Source organism: Martes martes, assembly GCF_963455335.1.
Source record: "Martes martes genome assembly, chromosome: X".
In the NCBI taxonomy this organism is placed as follows: domain Eukaryota; kingdom Metazoa; phylum Chordata; class Mammalia; order Carnivora; family Mustelidae; genus Martes; species Martes martes.
In genome coordinates, this window is record NC_137897.1 from 66,286,850 (window position 1) to 66,313,449 (window position 26,600).

Here is a 26,600-nt window from a genome sequence, read left to right on the forward strand (position 1 = left end):
GAAAATGGAAGAATACCAACAATTTACAATTATAAAACAGTGATCTTTAAATTTTCATTCATCAGCTGAAGTCAAATTCTCATAGGAAATCAAAAATAAATCCTAGGACTCATTCAGGTAAAATCATTTTTAAGGTTTTGTTTTCAAATTTCAGTCCACTTTCCTGAGTAAAGGTGTATGTAGCTGATAGGAAAAGGAGAGAGAATAAAGATGTAATGGCTACAAAACAAAGCTAACCAAGCTTTTGCAACTTGATAAGTAATGCTGAAATAACTTTATTTTTATGTTTCTGGTCAAAACTATTACTAAAACTAAGATTCTTCTAAAAACCAAACAAAAATCTTTCAGAAATTAAGCATTACACATTTCAGATAAACTGTTAAAACTTAAATACAAAGGTTCCCCAGAGCTTTATCAGTTTGGAAAAATTTCTCAAATGCTGCTTTTTAATTTCACATACATTTTTACACTGTAGCCATTATATCTTGTCCATTCTTCACAGAATATGTCAGTTTCAACAATATGTTTTTCCAACTGAGGAATTATGAGGCAAGAGAATGCAGTTATCTGGAAATGCACACCTGTTAGGCAGCCAAAAGGCTGTATGTATCATGTACCCCCTGTCAAATCACAAGCTGTCTGAGGCATTTTTCTCTGATAAAGAAGACACACTGAATGAGGTATCATCAGGCTCTGGTGAGGCATGATTGAAATCCATCTCTTCTAATTCAGGAGGTAAATCTGACAGCAGTGCCTGAGCCAGAAAAATCAATTTTTTAGAATTAGTATGTGGACAGGTGTTTTTTATTTTTTCACTTTTACATTAATAAATGTTCTCTCTTGTCAATTTATATTCATGGACTTAAAGAATGAAACATTTCTCTTCCGGACCTTATACAGTATCTTACATAAAAAAAAAAAACTCTTCATACACTATTAAGGAAGTAATACAATACTAGATCTTGAGAGTGGATTACGTAGAGTGAAACCCTGGGTAAAAGGCAAATTAGGAGGGAAATGCGCAGCTATTCTGGACAAAGTGCTTTGAAGTATTTGAGAAAAGTGATTTTCATACTAGTTTTTAAGTGTTCACTGATCACTGATAAAGGGCTTTACAATTATATTCCTTATTAAAATACTCCTGCCCACTTATGCTGTCCTTTAGAGAAAAACACGTATCACAAGACTAGTATGTACTTCCCTAGGAGAAAGAACTTATTAGGGAAAAAGCTCAGTTATTCTACTTTAGACTAAACATTAACAACTTGAAAATTCCAAGTAACTTTTTTTCTTTTCTTAGGCTATGCCCATATCTATCAATGGTCAAGCACCCACCAGGGCACAGCTGGACAGTGAATCTAGCTGTGAAATTATGTCTCTAGGGGGCTGCTCATTTCTTGGTTGGAGTAAATAGGATAAGCCAAGAGTCATGGACTAAGCTTTGTCATGGAAAAATTGTTTCATCTGGAATTGTATAGCATGTATCCATATGAGGGAAATAAATGATTAATACATTTTTATGTGGCTGACAGTCCTGATGCCCAAGGACCAAAGGAACATGGACAAATGCAAGCTTGTCATTACTGAATTAAGGAACAGAAAGGGCATACTGGAGAACTTATGAAATCCACTGTTTAAATAAGACAGTATTTTATTCTCTTTATTAAAATAAATGTCATTTATACATTTGTCTTATAGCAGAGAGACAAGATTAGAAACTTTCTCCTTTTTGTTAATCTGCATAAGGAAAGACTAACTCCTATCTGATGGGAAAGTTATTTATTTTATACTCTTAAATAGCACATGAACCTCTTGCTGAAATTTGAAAAATTCACAAAGCAGTCATCTACTGGTTCTATATGCTTTCTAAGGTGTTGGGTTGCAGTAATAGAACACAGAGCCATTTTCTTCTAGGATAGTTGTTTATCACTAACTCAGTCAAAGAGAAACAAAGCCTTTGCTGACATTAGCTGGTCATAGTTTATGAGAAATACATCACTGGATTTAGTTCACTTTGTAATTGTGAAGAAGCCATATGAAAAAAGGCAAAGTCCTCCAGCTCACATTCATTGAACATGTGCTTAGAGTATTAGAAAGTCAAGTAAATGAACATACTTGATGACATTCTAAATTCTCGTGGGGATACCTTCAAGTCAAAAGAGGATTATTATTTTTTTTTCTTTTGTAACTGAATTTTATGTAGCTGACTGACTATATATAAGGTATGTAGCTGACTGACTATATATAAGGCAGCATGGGGCACTATTAATGCATGAGGTCCACTTCAAAATTCTTTTAGTATCTTACTGGATTGCAGCATTGACACACTGAACAAATCTATGAATTATGACAATTACTAGAGATGCCTTTTACATATATATTAAGTAAACACATAACTTTTTTTTTTTTTTTTACTATAGATTCTTCATCAGTCTATCTTCAGAGACTGATCCGGTGCCATTATTCCCAAAAGATTAAAGCAATTCCCAAATATATAATCTGTCTTTATAATACTTATTCAAAGCCCTGGAGTATGAATGCCAAGTTCCATAATGTTAATCATTCTTTTCCTCCTTACAAAGTGGAGAAATTTAAGTTCAAGAAAAGCAACTGATCTGGCTGGGATCACACAGTGAATTATCAGGTGAAGAAAGACATTAATGATAATACAGTGGTGGCAAAATTATTTTTATTTAAAAATGGCTATTAATTAAAAGAAACCCTTTGGGTAATCTAAAATTTCAATCAGACAGTGTCATATATTTTTTAAAGCCTGGACTGCTTCATTGGATAAAAATATGCTGTGAACCACTCATCTCAGTTTACCCAAAGCAAAACTAATTGGAAGAAATTAAGAGTTTTTAAAATAAGAAACCAATGACAAAATGGTTTTCTTTTATTAGATAGAATAAAAATTGCTTTCTTCTATAAATAAAACCTCTAAGTATCTCATATGTGAAGATCAGTAACTTAAAAGATCACCTTAATAACTTTTGTAAACTATTTGGTGTCTTCTATACTTAGACATCTGTTATACCTGATCTCATCTATAAAAATCAGTAGTTTCTCTTTGGGTGATGATTATATAGGCTATGAATTTCAGTGCAATTTGTGTATGATTTTCTCTTTTTTATGGCCAATGTTTTGCCATATCTTAGTTCATCAGTATTCTATCAGGGGAAAAGTATAAGAGAAGAATAGTAAAATATACAATAGTTATTTTTCTTATTTGTTAGTGGTCTTGGGGAAAGAACCAAGTCAAGGGATGAGATCAGAAGTAGAAACAAAATGCAGTCTGTGTGCTGTTCCTAGATATCAAGACACACAGATAGGTGTTGCTAGTTATCTGCCAATGTAACTCTGAATTCGAACCATGCTCTAACTTTTGGGACCAGGCCCACACTTCAAGTTATTTCTAAAGGTGAACCTAATTTTTTTACAGTTATTGAAAATTTACAGTACCCTTGAGACCATGTTTAAATCTGCCACCTTATTCATTCGAAATCCATAGTTTACATTCCTAAAAAACAAACATGCTTTCAATATGCCATGGAATATGGAAAATGAATAACTCATGTAATACAGCAACATGCTTAAATAAAGCTGGCAAATTTAACTGAAGACTGCTGTCTTGGAATGTCTGTGTGTGTGAGGCACAGGGAAAGTAAACTTATAAAACTGGGCACATACTGTACATGCTGGTTTGAGTCTCATGAGTAAATTCTTCTCTTTTAAAAAAGAATTGTGGGATGCTAATACTCTTCTTTTCCCCTGGAGATATCTGGGATGAGCTACAAATGAGCAGTCTTGCTTGGATATAAGGGATGAATTTTTGTACAGTATGCATGAGATTTCTTTACTGAATAAAAACCTACAAGACTGCTTCCAAATTAATGGCTACTTGTGTGACCTACTATTCACCGAATGTCTCAAGAAATCGACACAATAGTATACCACTCAGGCAAATTTGGTATCATTTAGTATTGAGTGTAACATTAGAAAAATTCTATAATTTTAAAGCAAGCTTAATATATTTGTATATATATTTCACATAAAAAATGAGACAACATATGTAATTTGGGAGAAATTTGTAAATACAATTCCACAGTGACAAATAAAAGACATCTTTAGGGTAAAGGAGCCAAGCATTCTAGTTAAATTGGGAAAAGTAAATGATGCACTGTGATCACAAAGAATTTTACAAAGCAATTTCATATTTCTTAGTGATAAGCAACATGTTTTGAAATAGAAGGTATTTAAACATTTGTGAAATCTATTGAGGTCTGGAGGGTAACTGAAATACAGAAGAGAGGCAAATGCCTCACCTCTTTTTCTTTTTTGAGTTCCAATAAAACTTTATTTATAAAAACACACATCAAATTGGATTTGGCCCTGAACTCTGCACCAGAATATTTTATTCATGAAAGATTTCAAAATGTGTGTTTCTCCAGTTAGGGTAGCCCAGACTCTACAAACATGGAGAATTTCTTTAAAATTCATTTTTAAAATTATTTTTCCCTTTTTAACTCTAGCCTGAAATTAACAAAGTATTAATCAATTATTTTGATTTTCTATTAAGGCACACAAATATCTGAATATCTACTCTTAAAAATACTGTGCTTAAAAAGTTATAAAGTAACAAATCCTTTCTTGAGGCAGGCAGGAAAGAAGTATAAAAATGAAAAAAATATTAAGAACTCAAATGTGCCATGTCATTTTTAAACATGATACATTACAGCTTACTATTCTCTTCTGGCACCTACCTGTTGTTGTTCCTTATCATCAGCTTTCATAGCTAGTATCAAGCTTTTAACAAATGTCTGAAGTTTAAAGTATTTTTGCTTTTGAATCTCTAGCTCATTTTCAATGAATCTGACTTCTTCATTCTGAAGGAGAAAAGATCAAACAATACAATTACCCTATGCAAACCTAGGACTATACATGTTTGATGCACAATAAAATTCTAATAAAGCAATCAAATTAGGAGGACAGTTAAGAAGATGTGGTCCCTATATACAATGGAATATTACTCAGCCATCAGAAAGGATGAATACCCACCATTTGCATCCACATGGATGGAACTGGAGGGGATTAGGCTGAGTGAAGTAAGTCAAGCAGAGAAAGACAATGACCATACTGTTTCACTCATATGTGGAACATAAGGAATAGAGTGGAGGACCACAAGGAAAGGGAGGGAGAACTGAATGGGAAGGAATCAGAGAGGGAGACAAACTGTGAGAGACTCTGGACTCTGAGAAACAAACTGAGGGTTACATAAGGGAGAGGGCTGGGTGGATATGGTAGCCTGGTGATAGGTATTATGGAGGGCACATGTTGTGATGAGCACTGAGTGTTAAACACAACTACTGAATCGTTGAACACTACAAAAAAAAAGAGAAGAAGATAATATTTTGGCATAAGGAATATAAAGCACAGAAGAAAATTACCCTTTTACTCAAAGACTACTTTTTAAGCAAATCGCCAACAGAAAATAATTTGCAAGGTCAAAAATACAATCAAATAAATTCCAGTAAGGTAGAACTCAAGAAACAGTTCCCTTTTGGAAAGAGTCCTCCTATATTAAACCTAATTAGCATTTAGATTAGGATTAAGAATAGGCAAAGCCCAATTAAGCCCAATTATAGAGCAATAGCAGATGCAGTAATGCTGAATGTACCATTCACAAAGCCAAATACTGAGAACTAAAAAGGTTGTTATTTTGCACCAAGGAGGGACTAAAATTATTACTGTCTTAAGTAGTTGTTGAGTTCCCTGCCTTTATGTAGGAGTCTGTTATTCAGAAAATATCTCCTAATGTGCCACTGTGTACCATTGAGACACAGTCTCCTTTCACTACTTTTGTTAGTTTGGTAGGAAAAAACAATATACTAGGATTTGGGGAGATTTTAATGCCAGGTCTACTGATAGCTGTGTAAACTTGGGCAGGCCAAACTCTCTGATTCTGTTTACTCATCAGTAAAATGGATGTAATACTAGTAATCTTTGGCAAGTCTAGGTTTGAGGGTTATAGGGTTACAAAAGTGTTCTGAATAGATTTTATATTAAAGCTGCAGTAATCAAGAAGTTATAGTATTGGCAAAGGGTGGACATATAGATCAACGGGACAGAAAAGAGTCCAGAAAAAATATATATACAGTTGATTTTCTTAAAATGTGCTGAGGTAATTCAATAGACAAAGAAAGGACAATCTTTCAAAAAACAGTGATTGAACAAATGTAAATCCATATAAAAAAAGATTATCAACTCTTACATCATATACACAATTTAATAAGAAATTTACAAAACCTAAAACCATAAAGCTAGAGGAAGACAGGAGAAATTTTTTGTGTCTTTGGGTTAGGCTGTTTCTCAACAGGCACAAAAAGCATGAAACTTAGAAGACTTCATTAAAATTAAACAAAAAACCCTTTGCTCTTCAAAAGACACTTAAGAAAATAAAAATATGAGCTTCATATTGGGAGAAAATAATTGCAAATCACATATCTGATAAAATACTTGTATTCACAATACATAAAGAATGCTTAAAATACAATTTTAGGATCACCAACAGAATAAAAACAGAGAAAATACTTACACATTCCATCAAAGAAGACATGTGAATGACCAATAAGCATGTGAAAAATGCTTAATATCATTTTTCATTAAGGAAATTCAAATTAAAACCCCAATGAGATATTACTACTAACATACTACAATATCTATAGTTAAAAAGACTGATAATAGCTAGTTCTGGTGAGAATGTGGAGTAATTAGATATCTTACACATTGCTGGTGGGATTATAAAACAGTACAGATGCTTTGGAAAATGTTTTGGCAGTTTCTTATAAAATCAAACATTATATAATCTTTCTTTCCTACCAGCTGACTCAGCACTACTAAGTATTTACCCAAGGGAAATGAAACATGTATCCACAAAAGGATATACATGAATATTCATAACAACTTTATTCATAATAGACAGAAACTAAAAACAATACAAGCGTTCATCAGCAGGTAAATAAACAAATTGTGGTCTTGGTTACAGAACTGTGTCCACTTGTCAAAAGTCACCTAACTATACAAAGAGGTGAACTTTATTGTATGGAAATTATATATCAAAAACTTGATTTAAATTGTTAGCTGGTTCTCTTGCAGGGAAAAAAACATGCAAATGTTAAAAATAAGCTATGAGTATTCTCTGTAGCTGGAGAACTAGTCTCAAAGTGCATAGCAGGACTTAACAGGGTATGTTCAAAGAGCTGCATAAAAGGTATTAAAATTGGTTAATTCTATGCTCATTTTTATTGTTTCAATTTAGAAGATACAGTTACAATAATCACATTCAATCTGTGAACTGCATCAATTATTTTATCAGTTTAGAACTTATTTTACCTAATAAAACTGCTTCCTTTTCAGACCATTTAATATCAAGTGCATCATCTGCAAATGATTATTTAAGCTAAATTCCTTATCCACAGGCACCCGACAACAATCTAAATTATAAGTAAGCATTATAATAAAATTTCACATGCCTCTGCCATATTATGTTTGACTAATTCTAAACTTGTTTGTTTTTTTTTTAGTATTCACTGTCAGAGCAGTAGTATTAGTAAAGTGCTGACTCAGAAGTCTTTTCAAATCAGGAACTGTAGTGTCTCCTTTGAATGCATGGTCTTAATGAGCTGCACTCACAGTCCATTAGAAAACATTTTAAAAATATTGGGGCGCCTGGGTGACTCAGTGGGTTAAAGCCTCTGCTTTCAGCTCAGGTCATGATCCCAGAGTCCTGGGATCGAGCCCCACATGGGGCTGTCTGCTCTGTGGGGAGCCTGCTTCCCTTCCTCTCTCTCTGCCTGCCTCTCTGCCTACTTGTGATCTCTCTCTGTCAAACAAATAAATAAAATCTTAAAAAATAAAAAAAAAAAATAAAAATATTAACTTACATTTGCAGAAATCACAAATCATCTTTCAGTATACAGATCTCTATTTTCTCATGCAAATATTTCTTCTACTCAGTATTTATGCAACATTTGAAAAACATAAACAGCTTTAAGATAATTTAATAGTGCAAGTATTTTCTTCTTGGAGTTTTTTTTAAAAAGATTTTTTAAATTTATTTGACAAAGAGAGAGATAAGTAGGCAGAGAGGCAGGCAGAGGGAGGGGTGGAAGCAGCCTCCCCGCTGAGCAGAGAGCCCGATGTGGGGCTCAATCCCAGGACCCTGAGACCATGACCTGAGCCGAAGGCAGAGGCTTAACCTACTGAGCCACCCAGGCGCCCCATGAGTTTCTTTTTGCAAGCCTGTGAAACATTTCCTAGATTACAGGCAGAAATTTATGTATATTTTAGAGATTTTCCTAAGTAAGTGTTGTCTTTGTGAGAGGAACTAGTAAGATAGCATCAGTCACTGAATTGCACAAAAGATCCAGCTCTAGTTCTTGTTAAAATCTTCCCTGCATTCCTAGTAATCTTTGTCAGTTCTTCTCCAAGAAGATTGTAGGGAGAATTCAAGGCTTCACGTGGACTGGAGCTCTGATATCTGAGCAGTAATCAATGGCTGTCCAAACTGAGGTGTTATTTTATGATGTAGCTACTTATTACTCAGAGATTGAGCTCACCAATTTGTCTCATAAGCATTTTGGATTAGTCAAAACTCCTAGCAATGTAGATTTCTAGCAATATATATCAATCAGAAAACCCACTATGCACAAACTGAGTATTGCGCAGTAATAGCTATTGAATGCACACAAGTAACCATTCTTTCATTTTGTTATAATGAATCCCAAGAATGAGAGACTTTTTAATTCAATGTGGGAGAAGAGTTAGAGTGATCCAGCTTTAAATCTTAATTTATTTTACATAAATGAGAATTTGCATACTGCCATTCAAAGTTTTTCCAAGGATAAGTAAACTAACTTCACTCATGCAGGAACTAGATGCTAGGCACCTTTGTGCTGGAAACTAGGCCAGGGAACACACAGATGACTAAAATAAATCTCTGCTTTTAAGAAGCTTATGATGAATATATTTAAGAAACCAGCAAAGTGATTATGATCCCAAAACAAGGAACACTAGCATGCATATGCAAAAAGAGAACACAACTGTTCTCTGAAAAAAGACTGAATTTCAAAACTGATAAGTTTTTTTTAAATTTATTTTTTATTGTGTTATGTTAGATAAGCTGTTTTAAGTCAACATCCTGAAATCAGCAATAAGAACTGCTATATGAGGTTTTATTTACCCTTAATTTCTATTTTATTTTTCTTTCTGGGAGAAAACAGTTTTCAATCTAACTAATCTCCAACAAATCAGAAAGGAAAAGACATTAATGCATTAGAAAATTGGGCAAAATACTTGAAAAGTTACTTCAAAAAGATTATAGAAAAAGCCAATATCATAATTAAATATTTAAGTGTATGAATTACCAGGAAAATGAAAATTAAAACCACAATACAATAATATTTCACATGAACCAGAAAGGCTAATAACATGTAAAAATTAGACAGTTATACTCAAGGAGATTAATAGAATTCCTATTCACTGATGTTGGAAGTGTAAAATTGGGAATTACATTAAAGTTGAACATTTTTACATCTTTCTTTTATAATCCAGCAGTTTCATATGCATAGGCATGGAAATGTATATACATTTACACATATACATATATTTTATATATATATTAGTTTGCTGCATAACTATTTTTATTGAAGTAAAATTGACATACAATATTATATTGGTTTCAAGTATACAAAATATTGATTTGACAAGTTTCTCAATGCTCATAACAATAAGTATAGTCCCAGTCTGTCACCATACAATGTTACTACAATGTTACTGAATATATTCCATATGTTGTACTTTAGTACTCTGCAACTTATTTATTTTATAACTGGAAGTTTGTATCTCTTAATTCCCTTCATCTATTTTGCTCAATCACCCACCTACCTCCCCTCTGGCAACCACCACTTTGTTCTCTGTATTTAAGTGTTTGTTTATTTTTTTTATTTGTTTTGTTTCCTGAATTCTGTGTATAAGTGAAACCATACAGTATTCACCTTTCTCTGCTGAATTCATTTTAATTAGTGTGATACCCTCTAGGTCCATCCATATGGTTGCAAGTGACAAAATCTCACTCTTTTCTTGTGGTGAAGTAATACACATACACCACATACACACAAACACAAACACACACACACAAATGATTTCTTCTTTACCCATTCACCTATCTACGGACAGTTTGGAAGACTATGTTTCTAGGAATTTATTCATTTTTCTAGGTTGTCAGATTTGTTGGCATATAATTTTTCCACAATATTCTCTTTTAATTCTTCATATTTCTGTGGTGTCGGTTCATATTTCTCCCCCTTCATTTTATTTGAGTCATCTCTCTTTTTTCTTGATGAGTCTGGGTAGGGGCTTATCAATTTTGTTTATCTTTTCAAAGAACCAGCTCTTGGTATCATTGATCTTCTCTATTATTTTTTAGTCTCTATTTTATTTACTCTTGCTCTAATATTTATTATTTCCTTCCTTCTACTAGCTTCAGACTTTGTTCTTCTTTTTCTGCTTCCTTTAGGTGTGAGGTTTGGTTGTTAATTTGAGATAGTTCTCATTTCTTAAAGTACATCTCTATTGTTATATAAACTTCACTCTTAGAACTGCTTTTGCTGCATCCTAAAGATTTTGGACTGTTGTGTTTACATTTTCATTTGTCTCCATGCATTTTTAAAATTACCTTTGATTTCTTCATTGACCTATTGTTTGTTCAGTAGTGGTTGTTTACCTCTGTGTGCCTGTGTTTTTTCCAGTTCCCCTCCACCCCGTGATTGATTTCTAGTTTCATACTATTGTGGTTAATATTATGCTTGATATTATTTTAATCTTTTAAAATTTATTGAGACTTGTATGGCCTGATATATTACCTATACTGGAGAATGTATCATGTGCCCTTGAAAAGATTGTGTGTTCCTCTGCTTCTGTGTAGAATGTTCTGGAAATCACCATCAGGTTTATCTGGAGTAAGTGCCATTCAAAGCCAGTTTCCTTGTTGATCTTCTGTCTGGATGATTTATCTATTGATGCAAGTGAGTTGTTAAAGTCCCCTGCTATTGTTGTATCACTGTCAACTTCCCCCTTTATGTCTGTTAATATTTGCTTTATGTATTTCAGTGCTATGTTGGGTGCATAAATATTTAAAATAGTTATATCCTCTTGTTGGATTTTCCCCTTTATCATTATGTAGTATCCTTCTTTGTCTCTTATTACAGTCTTTGTTTCAAAGCCTATTTTGTCTGATATAAGTAGTGCTACCCCAGCTTTCTTTTTTGCTTCCATTGGGATGGTAAATGTTCTTCCATCCCTTCACTTTCAATCTGCATGTGTCTTTAGGGCTGAAGTAAGTGTTTTATAGGCATGATATAGATGGATCTTGCTTTTTTATCCATTTAGTCACCCTATGCTTTTTGATTGGAGCATTTGGTCCACTTGCCTTTAGAGTAATTATTAATGGATACATACTTATTGCCATTTTAAAAACTGTTTTCTGGTTGTTGTGGTAGTTCTTTGTTCCATTCTTCTCTTGTTTACTTCCCTTATGTTTTGATGGCTTTCTTTAGTGTTATGCTTAGCTTCCCTTCCATTTATTTTTTGTTTCTTGTAATTTTTTGACTTGTAGTTGTCATTGCATTCATATATTACATTTTCTGTGTATAGCAATCTATAATAAGTTGATGGTCACTTAAGTTTGAACACATTCTAAAAGCACTAAATTGTTACGTCCTCCTCCATGTTTTATGTATATGATGTCATATTTTACATCTTATTTCATGTGTCCCTTAACTTATTATTTTAGGCACAGTTGATTTCACTACTTTTGTGTTTTAACCTCCATACTGGTTTTATAAGTGACTAATCTACCTTTCACTATATGTTTGTTATTCCCATGAATGTTTCCTTTCTTAATTTTCTTACTTCTAGTCATGGCCTTCTCTTTACACTCAGAAAAGTCCCTTTATCATTACTTGTAAAGTAGGTTTAATGGTGATGAATTCCTTTAACTTCTTTTGTCTGGGAAATTATTTCTATCCCCTTCAATTATGAATGATAACCTTGCTGGGTAGGTTATTCTAAGTTGTATTTTTTTTCCTTTTTTCACTTTGAATATATCATACCAATCCCTTCTAGCCTGCTATGTTTCCAGTGAAAAATTAGCTGATAGCCTTTTGGGGTTTCCTTTGCTTGTAACCATTTTCTTTTGTTGCTTTTAAATTCTCTCTTTATCATTACATTTAGCCATTTTAATTATTATGTGTTTTGGTGTAGACCTCCTTGTGTTCATCTTGTTGGGGCTCTTTTTACTTCTTGCATCTGGATTTCTGTTTCCTTCCCCAGGTTAAGGAAGTTTCCAGCTATTATTTTTTTCAAATAGATTTTTTTTGCTCCTTTCTTTCTCTCTTCCTCTGGGATTTCTATAATGTGGATGTTATTATGCTTGATAGTGTTGTATTGTTTTATTAATTTTATTAACCTATTCTCTTCCATTATTTTTTCTGCTTTTTGATGTTCAGATTGGTTACTTCCCATTATCTTGTCTTCCAGATCCCTGATCCATTTTTCTGCATTCTCTAATCTGCTGTTAATTTCCTCTAGTGTATTTTTCATGTGAGTTATTGAATTCTTGAGCTCTGACTCATTCTTGTTTATATTCTCTAACTCTTTTTGGAAGTTCTCACTGGGTTTATCCACTCTTTTCTCAAGTCTTCTGAGTACCTTTATGACCTTTACTTTGAACTCTTTATCAGGCATATTGCTCATCTTTGTTTCATTTCATTCTTCTACTGTGATTTTTTCTTGTTCTTTCATTTGGGACATATTACTCCGTCGCCTCATTTCGCCTAAGTCTCTGTGTTTGTTTCTATGTGTTAGGTAGGTCAGCTACATCTTCTGATCTTGAAAATGGTGGCCTTCTGTAGAAGAGGTCCTGTGGTGCCCTATAGCACAGTGTTCACATGTCACCAGAACCAAGTGTCCCACAGGTGTCCCCTGTGTGGGCTGTATGTACCCTTCTCTTGTGGCTGAGCCATGGTTACCTTCAGCCCAGATAGCTGCAAAGGCCTACTTCTGTGGGCCTCTGTGAACACACTTTTGAGAGTCTGGGCTGAGGCCAGGTAGGATCGGTTGGTGGGTGGGCCCATTAGACATCCTAGCAACGTGCTATTAGCCTCTCTGCCAAAACTGCACAGACGTGTAGGGCTCAGTCCCTGTACATGCAGATAAGAGGCCTGGCTACAGGAACTGTGGGTGCCTGGTGTGTGGGTTTGTTACACCTCTCCAGGATGGGGGGTCACTTTGGAGTGGCACTGGTCTGGGCCTAAGCTGCATAACAGGTATGGTTGGGCAGGAGCAGCTTTGGAAGTGGTGCCTGCCATAGCAGGTAGGTTGGGTGTAGTTGGTCCACAGGGGAATTCCAGGGTGAAGCATTTGGTGCTGATAAGGAAGATGCAGAGTGTTAGAAATTGTTGTTTTAAGCCTTTGGCTTTTTACACTGGGGGAGGGAAAGAAACAGGTGACAGCTTACACTTTTGTTCTTGTAGAAATTTGCAGATCCTTGCCCTTCTGGTTAATAAAATGGTCTAAGATGACCCAATAAATCTCTTTCATGTATAACCCAGCCACTTTTCAAACTTCTATTTCTATGCTATGTCCTGGGCTCATTTATATTACTAATATGTGGTTCTTTATGGGTAGGTACTCGGTTTCCCAGGAACCTCCAGGTTTCCTGGCATCAAACTTACTGATTTTTAAAGCTCCCAGAGTTAAAGTCTGCTAGTTTTCAAAGTCAGACATTAAGGGGAATTGTCTTCCTAGTATGTGTCTCCAGCGCCAGTGGTGCCCTGTGTGGGGTCTGAGTCTCTCACTTCTCTGTAGTTGTGATGTCCCTCTTGCTTGTGTTTAGTCACACAGAGAGTTTGGTTCCCAAATGCCTCTCTGCCCCTCTTACACTTTTCAATGTGGCTTTCTCTCTATGACTAGCTGTGGAACGTCTCTTCTGCTAGTGTTCATCTTTTTTTCAGAGTTAGTTGCATAGATGTAGTGTTGCCTAGGTGTGTCTGTGGGAAGAGGTAGGCACAGGAGTCTCCTAGTCTGTCACTGTGTTTCTTTCACTAATTTGTCCGGACTTTAGAATTAAGGCAATACAATTCACAGATGAGGTGAAGTGTTTTTAATAATGATTATGAAAAATATATTTCTATACAATTGCTAATTTTTTACAGTTAAAAAATAAATTTACACAGGTGGTGATGTGTTGTCAAAGACATTCCTAATAGGGTAGTTAAGGACTTCTTGTTCCCGCATCATTTACCACATGGAAAACACAGGATCCTTAAATATCCTATAGAGTTCAATAAAAATGTTAACCAGCATTTCTGGATTAGATACTCTACCCTACCCTGGTCTTTAGCTCCAAACATTCTCAAGTGGCACTCCAGAAGTTTAAGGTTCCTGCAAAGTATCCTTTGTTCTGAGCCCAGCCCCATTTGACCTTTTTGAGAGTGCTAAGAGGAGAATGAATACTTAACAGCTGTGCAATCTAGTCCTGTCCTCTGTAATTTCCATATCCTGTACCAAGTGGCACAGAGCACTTTTAAACCTGAACTGGGCATTTAGAAGTATGTTATGCCTATGTAGGAGAGATTAGAATGATCTCTTGTAGTTCAGAAACAATCTTATAGAGGAGGAGTCAAGATGGCGGAGAAGTAGCCGGCTGAGATGACATCAGGTAGCAGGAGATCAGCTAGATAGCTTATCTAACCATTGTGAACACCTACAAATCCAATGGGAAATCGAAGAGAAGAAGAGCAACAATTCTAGAAACAGAAAATCGATCACTATCTGAAAGGTAGGACCTGCAGAGAAGTGAATCCAAAGCAACAGGAAGATAGACCCCGGGGGGAAGGGCTGGCTCCCGGCAAGCAGCAGAGCAATGGAGCCCAAAATTGGGACTTTTAAAAGTCGGCTCCACTGGGAGACATCGCTCCAGAGGCTAAACCGGGGGGAAACCCAGGCGGGGTCAGCATAACCCCAGGTCCTGCGGGGTCACAGAAGGACCGGGGGTGTCTGAGTGCTGCAGAGCTCGCAGGTATTAGAGCGGGGAAGCCAGCTACAGCGACAAAGCCGAGGGGTGAGCTCTCAGCCCGGGGTTACCTTGTGCTGGTTGCAGGCTGGGTGGGCTCGGAGCGCGGCCGGAGGCCACGGAGATGGAAGCAACCAGATGCTTTTCTCCAGGCTCCAGCAATTGACTGCTTTCCTCAAGGTGCGACCGCAGGCCAGGGAGGCGGGGCAGTTGGGCACCTTTCTCTGAGGGCACACTGAGGAACGGAACCCCAAGCTCTCAGCTCCTCCGGGCCGAGAGATTGGGAGGCCGCCATCTTCATTCCTGTCCTCTGGAACTCTACGGAAAGCGCTCAGGGAACAAAAGCTCCCAAAAGCAAACCCGAGCAGATTAATTAGCCTGGCGCCTGGTTAGGGTGGTGCAATTCCGCCTGCAGCAAAGACACTTGAGAATCACCACAACAGGCCCCTCCCCCAGAGGATTAACAAGAAACCCATCCAAAACCAACTTCAATCACCAAGAACAGTGGAATTCCACAGCAGGAGAAAGCAAATCTTATCTGAACAAAATGACAAGGTGGAAAAACTCACCTCAAAAAAAAGAACAAGAGGCCGTACCAAAGGCTGGAGACCTAATCAATACGGACATTGGTAACATGACAGATCTAGAGTTCAGAATGACAATTCTCAAGGTTCTAGCCGGGATCGAAAAAGGCATAGAAGATATTAGAGAAACCCTCTCCGGAGAGATAAAAGCCCTTTCTGGAGAAATAAAAGAACTAAAATCTAACCAAGTGGAAATCAAAAAAGCTATTAATGAGGTGCAATCAAAAATGGAAGCTCTCACTGCTAGGATAAATGAGGCAGAAGAAAGAATTAGTGACATAGAAGACCAAATGACAGAGAATAAAGAAGCTGAGCAAAAGAGAGACAAACAAATACTGGACCATGAGGAGAGAATTTGAGAGATAAGTGACACCATAAGACGACACAACATTAGAATAATTGGGATTCCAGAAGAAAAAGAAAGAGAGAGGGGAGCAGAAGGTATATTGGAGACAATTATTGGAGAGAATTTCCCTAATATGGCAAAGGGAGCAAACATCGAAATCCAGGAGATGCTAAGAACGCCCCTCAAAATCAATAAAAATAGGTCCACACCTCGTCACCTGATAGTAAAATTTTCAAGTCTTAGTGACAAAGAGAAAATCCCAAAAGCAGCCTGGGAAAAGAAGTCTGTAACATACAAGGGTAAAAACATTAGATTGGCAACAGACCTATCCACAGAGACCTGGTAGGCCAGAAAGAACTGGCATGATATATTCAGAGCACTAAACGAGAAAAACATGCAGCCAAGAATACTATATCTGGCTAGGCTATCGTTGAAAATAGAAGGAGAGATAAAGAGCTTCCAGGACAAACAAAAGCTGAAAGAATTTGCAAACACCAAACCAGCTCTACAGGAAATATTGAAATGGGGCCTCTAAGCAAAGAGAGACCCTAAAAGTAGTAGATCAGAAAGAAACAGAGACAATATACAGTTAAAGGTCACCTTACAGGCAATACAATGGCACTAAATTCATATCTCTCAATAGTTACCCTGAATGTTAATGGGCTCAAAGCCCCATCAAAAGACACAGGGTATCAGAATGGATAAAAAAGAAAAAAACCATCAATATGCTGCCTACAAGAAACTCATTTTAGACCCAAAGACACCTCCAGATTTAAAGTGAGATGATGGAGAACAATTTACCATGCTAATGGACATCAGAAGAAAGCTGGGGTGGCAATCCTTATATCAGATCAATTAGATTTTAAGCCAAAGACTATAATAAGAGATGAGGAAGGACACTATATCATACTCGAAGGGTCTGTCCAACAAGAAGACCTAACAATCTTAAATATCTATGCCCCTAACATGGGAGCAGCCAACTATATAAACCAATTAATAACAAAATCAAAGAAATACATCGACAGTAATACAATAATAGCAGGGGACTTTAACACTCCCCTCACTGAAATGGAAAGATCATCTAAGCAAAAGATAAGCAAGGAAATAAAGGCCTTAAATGACACACTGGACCAGATGGATATCACAGATATATTCAGAACATTCCATCCCAAAGCAACACTAAATACATTCTTCTCGAGTGCACATGGAACATTCTCCAGAATAGACCACATCCTGGGGCATAAATCAGGTCTCAATCGGTACCAAAAGATTGAGATCATTCCCTGCATATTTTCAGACCACAATGCTCTGAAGCTAGAACTCAATCACAAGAGGAAATTTGGAAAGAACGCAAATACATGGAGACTAAACAGCATCCTTCTAAAAAATGAATGGGTCAACCAGGAAATTAAAGAAGAATTGAAAAAAATCATGGAAACAAATGATAATGAAAACACAATGGTTCAAAATCTGTGGGACACAACAAAGGCAGTCCTGAGAGGAAAATATATAGCGGTGCAAGCCTTTCTCAAGAAACAAGAAAGGTCACAAATACACAACCTAACCCTACACCTAAAGGAGCTGGAGAGAGAACAACAAAGAAAGCCTAAACCCAGCAGGAGAAGAGAAATCATAAAGATCAGACCAGAAATCAATGAAATAGAAACTAAAAAAAGAATAGAACAAATCAACGAAACTAGGAGCTGGTTCTTTGAAAGAATTAATAAGATTGACAAACCCCTGGCCAGACTTATCAAAAAGAAAAGAGAAAGGATGCAAATAAATAAAATCATGAATAAAAGAGGAGATATCACAACCAACACCAAAGAAATACAAACAGTTATAAGAACATACTACGAGCAACTCTATGCCAACAAATTTGACAATCTGGAAGAAATGTTTACATTTCTAGAGACATATAAACTACCACAACTGAACCAGGAAGAAATAGATAACCTGAACAGACCTATAACCAGTAAGGAGATTGAAACAGTCATCAAAAATCTCGAAACAAACAAAAGTCCAGGACCAGATGGCTTCCCAGGGGAATTCTACCAAACACTTAAAGAAGAATTAATTCCTATTCTCCTGAAACTGTTCCAAAAAATAGAAATGGAAGGAAAACTTCCAAACTCATTCTATGAGGTCAACATCACCTTGATCCCAAAACCAGACAAGGATCCCATCAAGAAGAGAATTACAGACCAATATCCTTGATGAACACAGATGCGAAAATTCTCACCAAAATACTGGCCAATAGGATCCAACAGTACATTAAAAGGATTATTCACCACGACCAAGTGGGATTTATTCCAGGGCTGCAAGGTTGGTTCAACATCCGCAAATCCATCAATGTGATACAATTCATTAATAAAAGAAAGAGTAAGAACCATATGATACTCTCAATAGATGCTGAAAAAGCATTTGACAAAGTGCAGCATCCCTTCCTGATTAAAACTCTTCAAGGTGTAGGGATAGAAGGCACATACCTCAATATTATCAAAGCCATGTATGAAAAACCCACCGCAAATATCATTCTCAATGGAGAAAAACTGAAAGCTTTTCCGCTAAGGTCAGGAACATGGAAAGGATGTCCGTTATCACCACTGCTGTTCAACATAGTACTAGAAGTCCTAGCCTCAGCAATCAGACAACAAAAAGAAATTAAAGGCATCCAAATCGGCAAAGAAGAAGTCAAACTATCACTCTTTGCAGATGATATGATACTATATGTGGAAAACCCAAAAGGCTCCACTCCAAAACTGCTAGAACTTATACAGGAATTCAGTAAAGTTTCAGGATATAAAGTCAACACACAGAAATCAGTCGCATTTCCTTACACTAACAACAAGACAGAAGAATGAGAAATTGAGGAGTCAGTCCCATTTACAATCGCACCCCAAACCATAAGATACCTAGGAATAAATCTAACCAAAGAGGCAAAGAATCTATACTCAGAAAACTATAAAGTACTCATGAAAGAAATTGAGGAAGACACAAAGAAATGGAAAAATATTGAATGCTCTTGGATTGGAAGAACAAATATTGTGAAAATGTCTATTCTACCTAAAGCAATCTACACATTTAATGCAATCCCTATCAAAATCCCATCCATTTTTTTTAAAGAAATAGAACAAATAATCCTAAAGTTTATATGGAACCAGAAAAGACTTCGAATAGCCAAAGGAATATTGAAAAAGAAAGCCATAGTCAGTGGCATCACAATTCCAGACTTCAAGCTCTATTACAAAGCTGTCATCATCAAGACAGTTATGGTACTGGCACAAAAACAGACATATAGATCAATGGAACAGAATAGAGAGCCCAGAAATTGACCCTCAACTCTATGGTCAACTAATCTTCGAGAAAGCAGGAAAGAATATCCAAAGGAAAAAAGACAGCCTCTTCAACAAATGGTGCTGGGAAAATTGGACAGCCACATGCAGAAAAATGAAATTGTACTATTTCCTTACACCACACACGAAAATAGATTCAAAATGGATGAAGGACCTCAATGTGAGAAAGGAATCTATCCAAATCCTTGAGGAGAATACAGGCAGCAACCTCTTTGACCTCAACCGCAGCAACTTCTTCCTAGGAACATCGCCAAAGGCAACAGAAGCAAGGGCAAAAATGAACTACTGGGAATTCATCAAGATCAAAATCTTTTGCACAGCAAAGGAAACAGTTAACTAAACCAAAAGACAACTGACAGAATGGGAGAAGATATTTGCAAACGACATATCAGATAAAGGGCTAGTATCCAAAATCTATAAAGAGCTTATCAAACTCAATACTCAAAGAAGAAATAATCCAGTCAAGAAATGGGCAGAGGACATGAACAGACATTTCTGCAAAGAAGACATCCAGATGGCCAACAGACACATGAAAAAATGCTCCATATCACTCGGCATCAGGGAAATACAAATCAAAACCACAATGAGATACCACCTCACACCAGTCAGAATGGCTAAAATTAACAAGTCAGGAAATGACAGATGCTGGCGAGGATGCAGAGAGAGGGGAACCCTCCTACACTGCTGGTGGGAATGCAAGCTGTTGCAACCACTCTGGAAAACAGTGTGGAGGTTCCTCAAAAAACTGAAAATAGAGCTACCCTATGACCCAGCAATTGCACTACTGGGTATATATCCTAAAGATACAAACGTGGTGCTCCGAAGGGGCACGTGCACCCGAATGTTTATAGCAGCAATGTCCACAATAGCCAAACTGTGGAAAGAGCCTAGATGTCCATCAACAGATGAATGGATAAGGAAGAAGTGGTATATATACACAATGGAATACATGAAATCTTGCCATTTGCGACGACGTGGATGGAACTAGAGGGTATCATGCTTAGCGAAATAAGTCAATCAGAGAAAGACAACTATCATATGATCTCTTTGATATGAGGAAGTAAGATGCAATGCGGGGGGGTTGGGGGGAGGTAGGAAAAGAAAAAATGAAAAGATGGGATTGGGAGGGAGACAAACCATAAAAGACTCAATCTCAAAAAACAGACTGAGGGTTGCAGGGGGGAGGGGGGATGGGAGAGGGTGGTGGGGAAATGGACATTGGGGAGGGTATGTGCTATGATGAGTGCTGTGAAATGTGTAAACCTGGCGATTCACAGACCCGTACCCCTGGGGATAAAAATACATTATATGTTTATTTAAAAAAAAAAAGAAACAATCTTATAATTTCATTAGTCAGAAATACAATTTAAATACATGATTATGCTGTGCTCTTTAAGCACTTATGGAATAAATTTCAAAAGATAATTGTCTTCTGAAGATAATATTCAATATTATAAAGTCTGACATGCTATAAACATTTAGGAAACAATCTGTTGAATGACATAACTTTCAACTATAGTAAAATTGAAAAGAGTTTTGAGAAAATGACAGCTATTATCTTTTCTGATTAAATGTTATTCTCTGTTAGCATTTTAAGATTATTAGTCTCTGCTTTGAACACTTAATGTTTTCCAGCAAAAGGACTTCTCTGTATGGACAGAATGATTGGCCAAAATTTCAGAGGCCCGAGGTGACCTAGTAAGCTAGGACATTGATTAACAAAGGAAAACAACTACATATCTATGCAGAAAACATATTGATATAGGCAGATAGCTCATGTCAAAATTTCGTAAAGTTACATATGGCACACTCTCAAAGTAAGCCTTTCAGTTTAGGTACCAGTGAATTTAAGAAAATATCACTTCTCTTTATATTCATTTGGTATTTGCTTCAGGAATTGTTTTTAAACTTCTAAAACTGGTTCCCTAAAAACGATCTTCAAAAGTTGCAATTCAAGATAAAATTAGCAAGGGCCACTGGAAAAAAAATCTCCCCTTTACCACCATTTAAAAGTAAACACTAGCTTTAAGGCCACTGTCATAAATTTCACATTAACCACCATCATGTCCTGCCTCACCTTGATGTACACTGTCAATACCTACTCCCACTCATCAAGCTCTTTGCTTAAAACAATAGCCACTAAACCAGCCGGAATTAATTAATTAAAATGTCCATATCCTCCTAACTGGTATCCAAGTGCCTGAGAAAGTCAATAGGGAGCCCGGCTTTAACTTATTAAAAAAATTGAAAGTGAAATAAGCTAGGACATAGGCAATATAAAAGTCTGCCTCATTTAGTACCTTCTTTTAATGAATTCAGAATTTGAAATTACTTTCACCTTATAATCCAAGAGAGAATTGACTTGTTCAACTTCACAATTACTTATAATGTCACTTTCTTCATCATCAATAATTTCTATTTTCTGTAACACAAGTAGAGAAGTTTTCATAAATATGTATCTGATCATCAACACTATATCCAACAATGTATAGTACATAAACATTCAATGTTTAGTTTTAATGATGGGGTTGTCTTGTCTAAGTTATCCAGAATAAACTCTGATAACTGGCTCTTCAGTGTTATATACAGTATATGTCTGAGCCACTTTTTGCTACCTTTAACTGATGACTGCTTATTAACTAGGAAATTATTATAAAACTATTTAAAATAGAAAAATCTCTCACAATATTTCTGAAAAACAAGAGGCATTTGAATTCTGCTTAAATAGCGCCCTCCGGTGACAGGAAACTCACTTCCTTTAAGAGGAGTCTTTCTAATGCTAACCATGCCTACTTTGTTGCATTGTTTTGTTTTTTAATTACCATGTACATCTTTACAATTTCTAATGTAAAATATCAACATGTGACATGCATTCCAAAGTCAAATGCAGTTTTCTAAGTCACTTATTTAATGCACTCCATTAGCTAGACAAATTGAAAGCAGACATTTATGATATAATAATAAAAATAAACTGGTGATTTTCTTCCTTCACTGAACAGTAAAAGGGAGAGAGAGAGATCCCAAAGTGTCATTATGTTATAATTAAGGTACAACATAGTTTGTACAGTATTTTGCACACAGTAGGTACTAATTAAATATCTGTCAAAAGAGCCAACAAAACAGCTTACTGCTGACATGAAGAACGACCAGTAAACTCCCAACCATGGGGGCAAAGAAAGTTCTCTAATCATAGAACATTATTTTTAAAAAAAAGCAAAAGCAAAACCAAAATGAGCTCTAAATATTTGAGCACTAGTATTGTATGGAAGTACTGAATTACTATAATGTACACATGAAACTAATATTATACTGTATGCTAATTCATTGGAATTTGAATAACAATATTTCAAAAGTCCCAAACACAACTGGAATGATCATACTTAACACATTGCCTATGAGGATATGTAACCATAACAGGATGTGTGACCTACAGGCTTCTGAGTCAAGAGGATAGTTGCAATGAAATTGATTTCTACTGCTGATTGGAGATGAATCTAATTTTTTTTTAATTAAAATCACTATAAACTTGGGGTTTCATTATGTCAGCTTTCACTAGACCTAATTTGATACTTTCTAAAAATTTTTTTTTAGATTCTATGTTTGGATCAGTTCTGGGGAAAAGGAAGAAAGTAATCCAGGGAAGAAAGTTCCAAAGGCCACTCTATAATTCTTGCATATAAATCAGTCTTAAATGTTTTTGTGATTTGCCGTCTATGAATAATTGTGGGCACTCAAAGTTATAGGCAGAGGAGATGGGCCTTTGACAGTCTGAAGTTCTGTCTCTAAAAATGATTTTTTTTTTCAAAAATTAGATGCCTAAATGAGTTGGGTCATTCCATGCAATTATTTCATTTATTATTTCCAAATGTCTGCTGAGGGGAGATCCAATGCAGAGAAATTCAGACTAAAAATGAGCATGTGTTTACAGAAGAAAAAAGGGTTTAGTTTGTAAATAATTGTATATAACTTGTTTAGTGTAATTCAAATCTAGAGCAGAGATTATTACTTCATGGAATTTGAGAATATTAACACAACTAATTGTGGAAATAATTATTACCAGCTATCTAATGAAAACATTTCATCAAAATCAAAGTTTGTTTTCCTATATGTCTATTGAGTTGTGTTAGTAGGGTCAGACATCAATTGAAATCAGGACTGAAATCAGTAAAATGTAATCCTAAACTATATTCTGCATGTAGAAAATACTGTTATAAATTGTTGCTTAACAAAAAAGAGCTAAACTGTATTTTATGTGTTCAACTTCTACTAAGGAGATGTGGCAGAATTATAGGGTCCTATAAATAACGTTTGTAATAGAAACCAGAAATGAAGTTACACCCATTTTGTAACAGAAAAATCTATTATAGGGGCGCCTGGGTGGCTCAGTGGGTTAAAGCCTCTGCCTTTGGCTCAGGTCATGATCCCAGGGTCCTGGGATCGAGCACCGCATCGGGCTCTCTGCTCCGTGGAGAGCCTGCTTTCTCCTCTCTCTCTGCCTGCCTCTCTGCCTACTGGTGATCTCTGTCAAATAAATAAATAAAATCTTAAAAAAAAAAAAGAAAGAAAAATCTATTATAGGGACCATTTTTTTTAAAAGACCACAATCAAGCAAAAATCACTTTGAAAGAAAAAACAAAATGGCATTTGCCTTTATGTTTGACTTTAATATTATCTTGATTTCTGTATTACTTGATGAAGTCAGGATACAAACAGATGCTGCTAAAACAGCTGCTTAGAGAACATTTCTATATACCAATAATGTTTACATTTTCACAGAGCCCAGTTAAATCCACATATACCCTGTCTCTGCCTGTTATTCAGCCTGTTAATATTGTCTTTCCTCCATCGGTGCAATTTTTAAGACTAAGAGAGTCTAATTCAACTAGAAATAAGGGAATGTTCCAAACATAGTAAAGACAGATATGGTCTGAACAGAGAACTCTGAATGAGAGTCAAGTGTATCTGAATCAGATACAAGTCTTAGAACTAAGAAAGCCTACTTTCATTATTGCAGTCTAACCTCAGCCTTAATTCTGTTCTTTGCTAAATGTATTAAAGAAAAATAACATATGTATAAAATGTCTATATGTAGTAAGCTTTCGGTTTTTATATTGCAAATCCCTTCAGTCAAAAAAATTGAGGCAGAAATGACTGCTTTAAATTTCATTTCTTTAACTCTCAAAGATACATAATTTCATTGATGACAGCTTTGTTTTGGTTTGTGAAGTGGAGAAGGATATAATTACGGTAACACCAATATTATTACCAACTGGAAACATATCCTTGAAATCCATCACGTAGGAAAGAACTGATCATGAGGAAAGAATTTTAAAATGTACATACCACATTATCTGCAGATACTGCATGGTGGTCCTCCTCCTTATGAACCCTTGCCTCATTTGGAACTTCACTGGACTCTTCTATGGAAAAAAAAAATGCTGTCATTTCATTTTTCATTCCTCAAAACTTTACTGAGAATGCTTCTCTCAAGATCACTTAAATAATTTCTTTATTTTAAAAAGACACAAATGGGGGTGCCTCGGTGGTTCAGTCAGTTAAGCATCTGCCTTCAGCTCAGGTCATAATCCCAGGGTCCTGGGATTAAGCCTCACATTGGGCTCCTGCCTCAGTGGGGAACTGGCTTCTCCCTCTTCCTCTGCCACCACCCCTGCTTGTGCTCTCTCACTCTGTCAAATAAATAAAATCTTTACAAATAAATAAATAAATAAATAGACACAAATGATAAATTCATATCATATATGCTTTGATAAGCAGTTGTACTTCTAACAGTGCCTTCTAGGAAATAAGTGTGGATAGGTACAAATACAAGGATGGCCGCTACTGTGCTGTTTATAATTGGAAAAAAAAATAGAAGCAGTCTATATGCTTAACAATGGATGGTTGTTTCATCTTTAGGACCTATTCCTTCAATAAATACTATAAAAATGAAGGGCAAGAAGAGTTGATAGTAAGGAAAATATTCACCATCTACTGTTAAGTGAACAAATGAAGGTAACAAAACCTACTATGTAGGTACACTGTGATTTTATTTATTTATTTATTTATAGAGAGAGGGTGTGAGTGCAAATGGGGGAGGGGTAGAAGGAGAGAGGGAGAGAATCTCAAGCAGACTCTGTGCTAAGCATGGAGCCCACCATGGGGCTCCATCTCATGACCCTGAGATCATGACCAGAGCCAAAACCAAGAGTTGGTTGCTTAACTGAGCCATCCAGATGTCCCTATGATCTTAATTTTATAAAAGGAAAAAAGTGTACATTTTCATCTACAATGAAAAGACTGATATTATTTAGACCAAAACATTGACATTATTATTTTTGGATGGAATTACAGGCAATTTTATTTTTTTTCCTTTTGTCTAATTTTACTTATTTCGATACTTCTTATTTTTTCAATTTGCTTACTTATATTGAAATATTTTTACAATGAATTTGTATCGCTGGTTGTAATAAGAGAAAAAATGATAAAAAGCAATTTTGAATACATGCTATAAAACTATAAATATAGTATATTTCCAATTTTTTGAAAAAGCAAGTGTATGTGAACACACATACATACACACACACATACCCCTGCATATATGCAAGGAGAAAACACTGGAGAAAATATTCACCTGCTCCTATTTTAAGAATAGTTATTGCTGAGAGGTAGGATTATTTCAAAACGTCTTACTGTATATTCATATATTTTCTGTAATGAACATGTATTCCTTTTATGATCAAAAGGGAGACAAACCATAAGAGACTCTTAACTATAGGAAATAAATTGGGGGTTGCTGGAGGGAAAGGGGTTGGGGGATGGGGTAACTGGGTGATGAGCATTAAGGAGGGCATGTGATGTGATGAGCACTGGGTATTATATGCAACTGATGAATCATTAAACTCTACCTCTGAAACTAATGTAATATATGTTAATTAATTGGTTTTAGGTAAAAAAAAAATTCAGTATTCTAAAAATGTGAAAAAATTAAACTAAGAAAAATTAATTCAGAGAAACAAGTCTTTTAAAAACTCTCTGTGTTGAGCTAGGAGAAGTGGCTAGTTCACAGCATAGGCTGTCTACCAAATTAACCTGTCTTAGATTACCCCTACATCTATCTATTCCTTAGTAAAATAAGACAGTAATGTTTCTCTTTTCTTATGCACAGTCATGTCATTGAGATT

The 26,600-nt window shown here is 35.8% G+C and overlaps 1 protein-coding gene across 1 annotated transcript in view; it reads right to left on the reverse strand.

Annotated features, from left to right (window-relative positions):
- Positions 1–628: 628 nt before the first annotated feature.
- HDX (highly divergent homeobox) overlaps positions 629–26,600 on the reverse strand; it is a gene marked incomplete at its 3' end in the record, with an annotated part of 247,893 nt that continues 221,921 nt past the window's right edge. The window contains exons 7-10 of the mRNA XM_080795710.1: positions 24,763–24,839; positions 21,758–21,841; positions 4,764–4,886; positions 629–754 (exon numbers count right to left, since the gene is read on the reverse strand). Of these exons, the coding sequence (XP_080651836.1) occupies positions 629–754; positions 4,764–4,886; positions 21,758–21,841; positions 24,763–24,839 (410 nt within the window). The remainder of the gene's footprint in view (positions 755–4,763; positions 4,887–21,757; positions 21,842–24,762; positions 24,840–26,600) is intronic.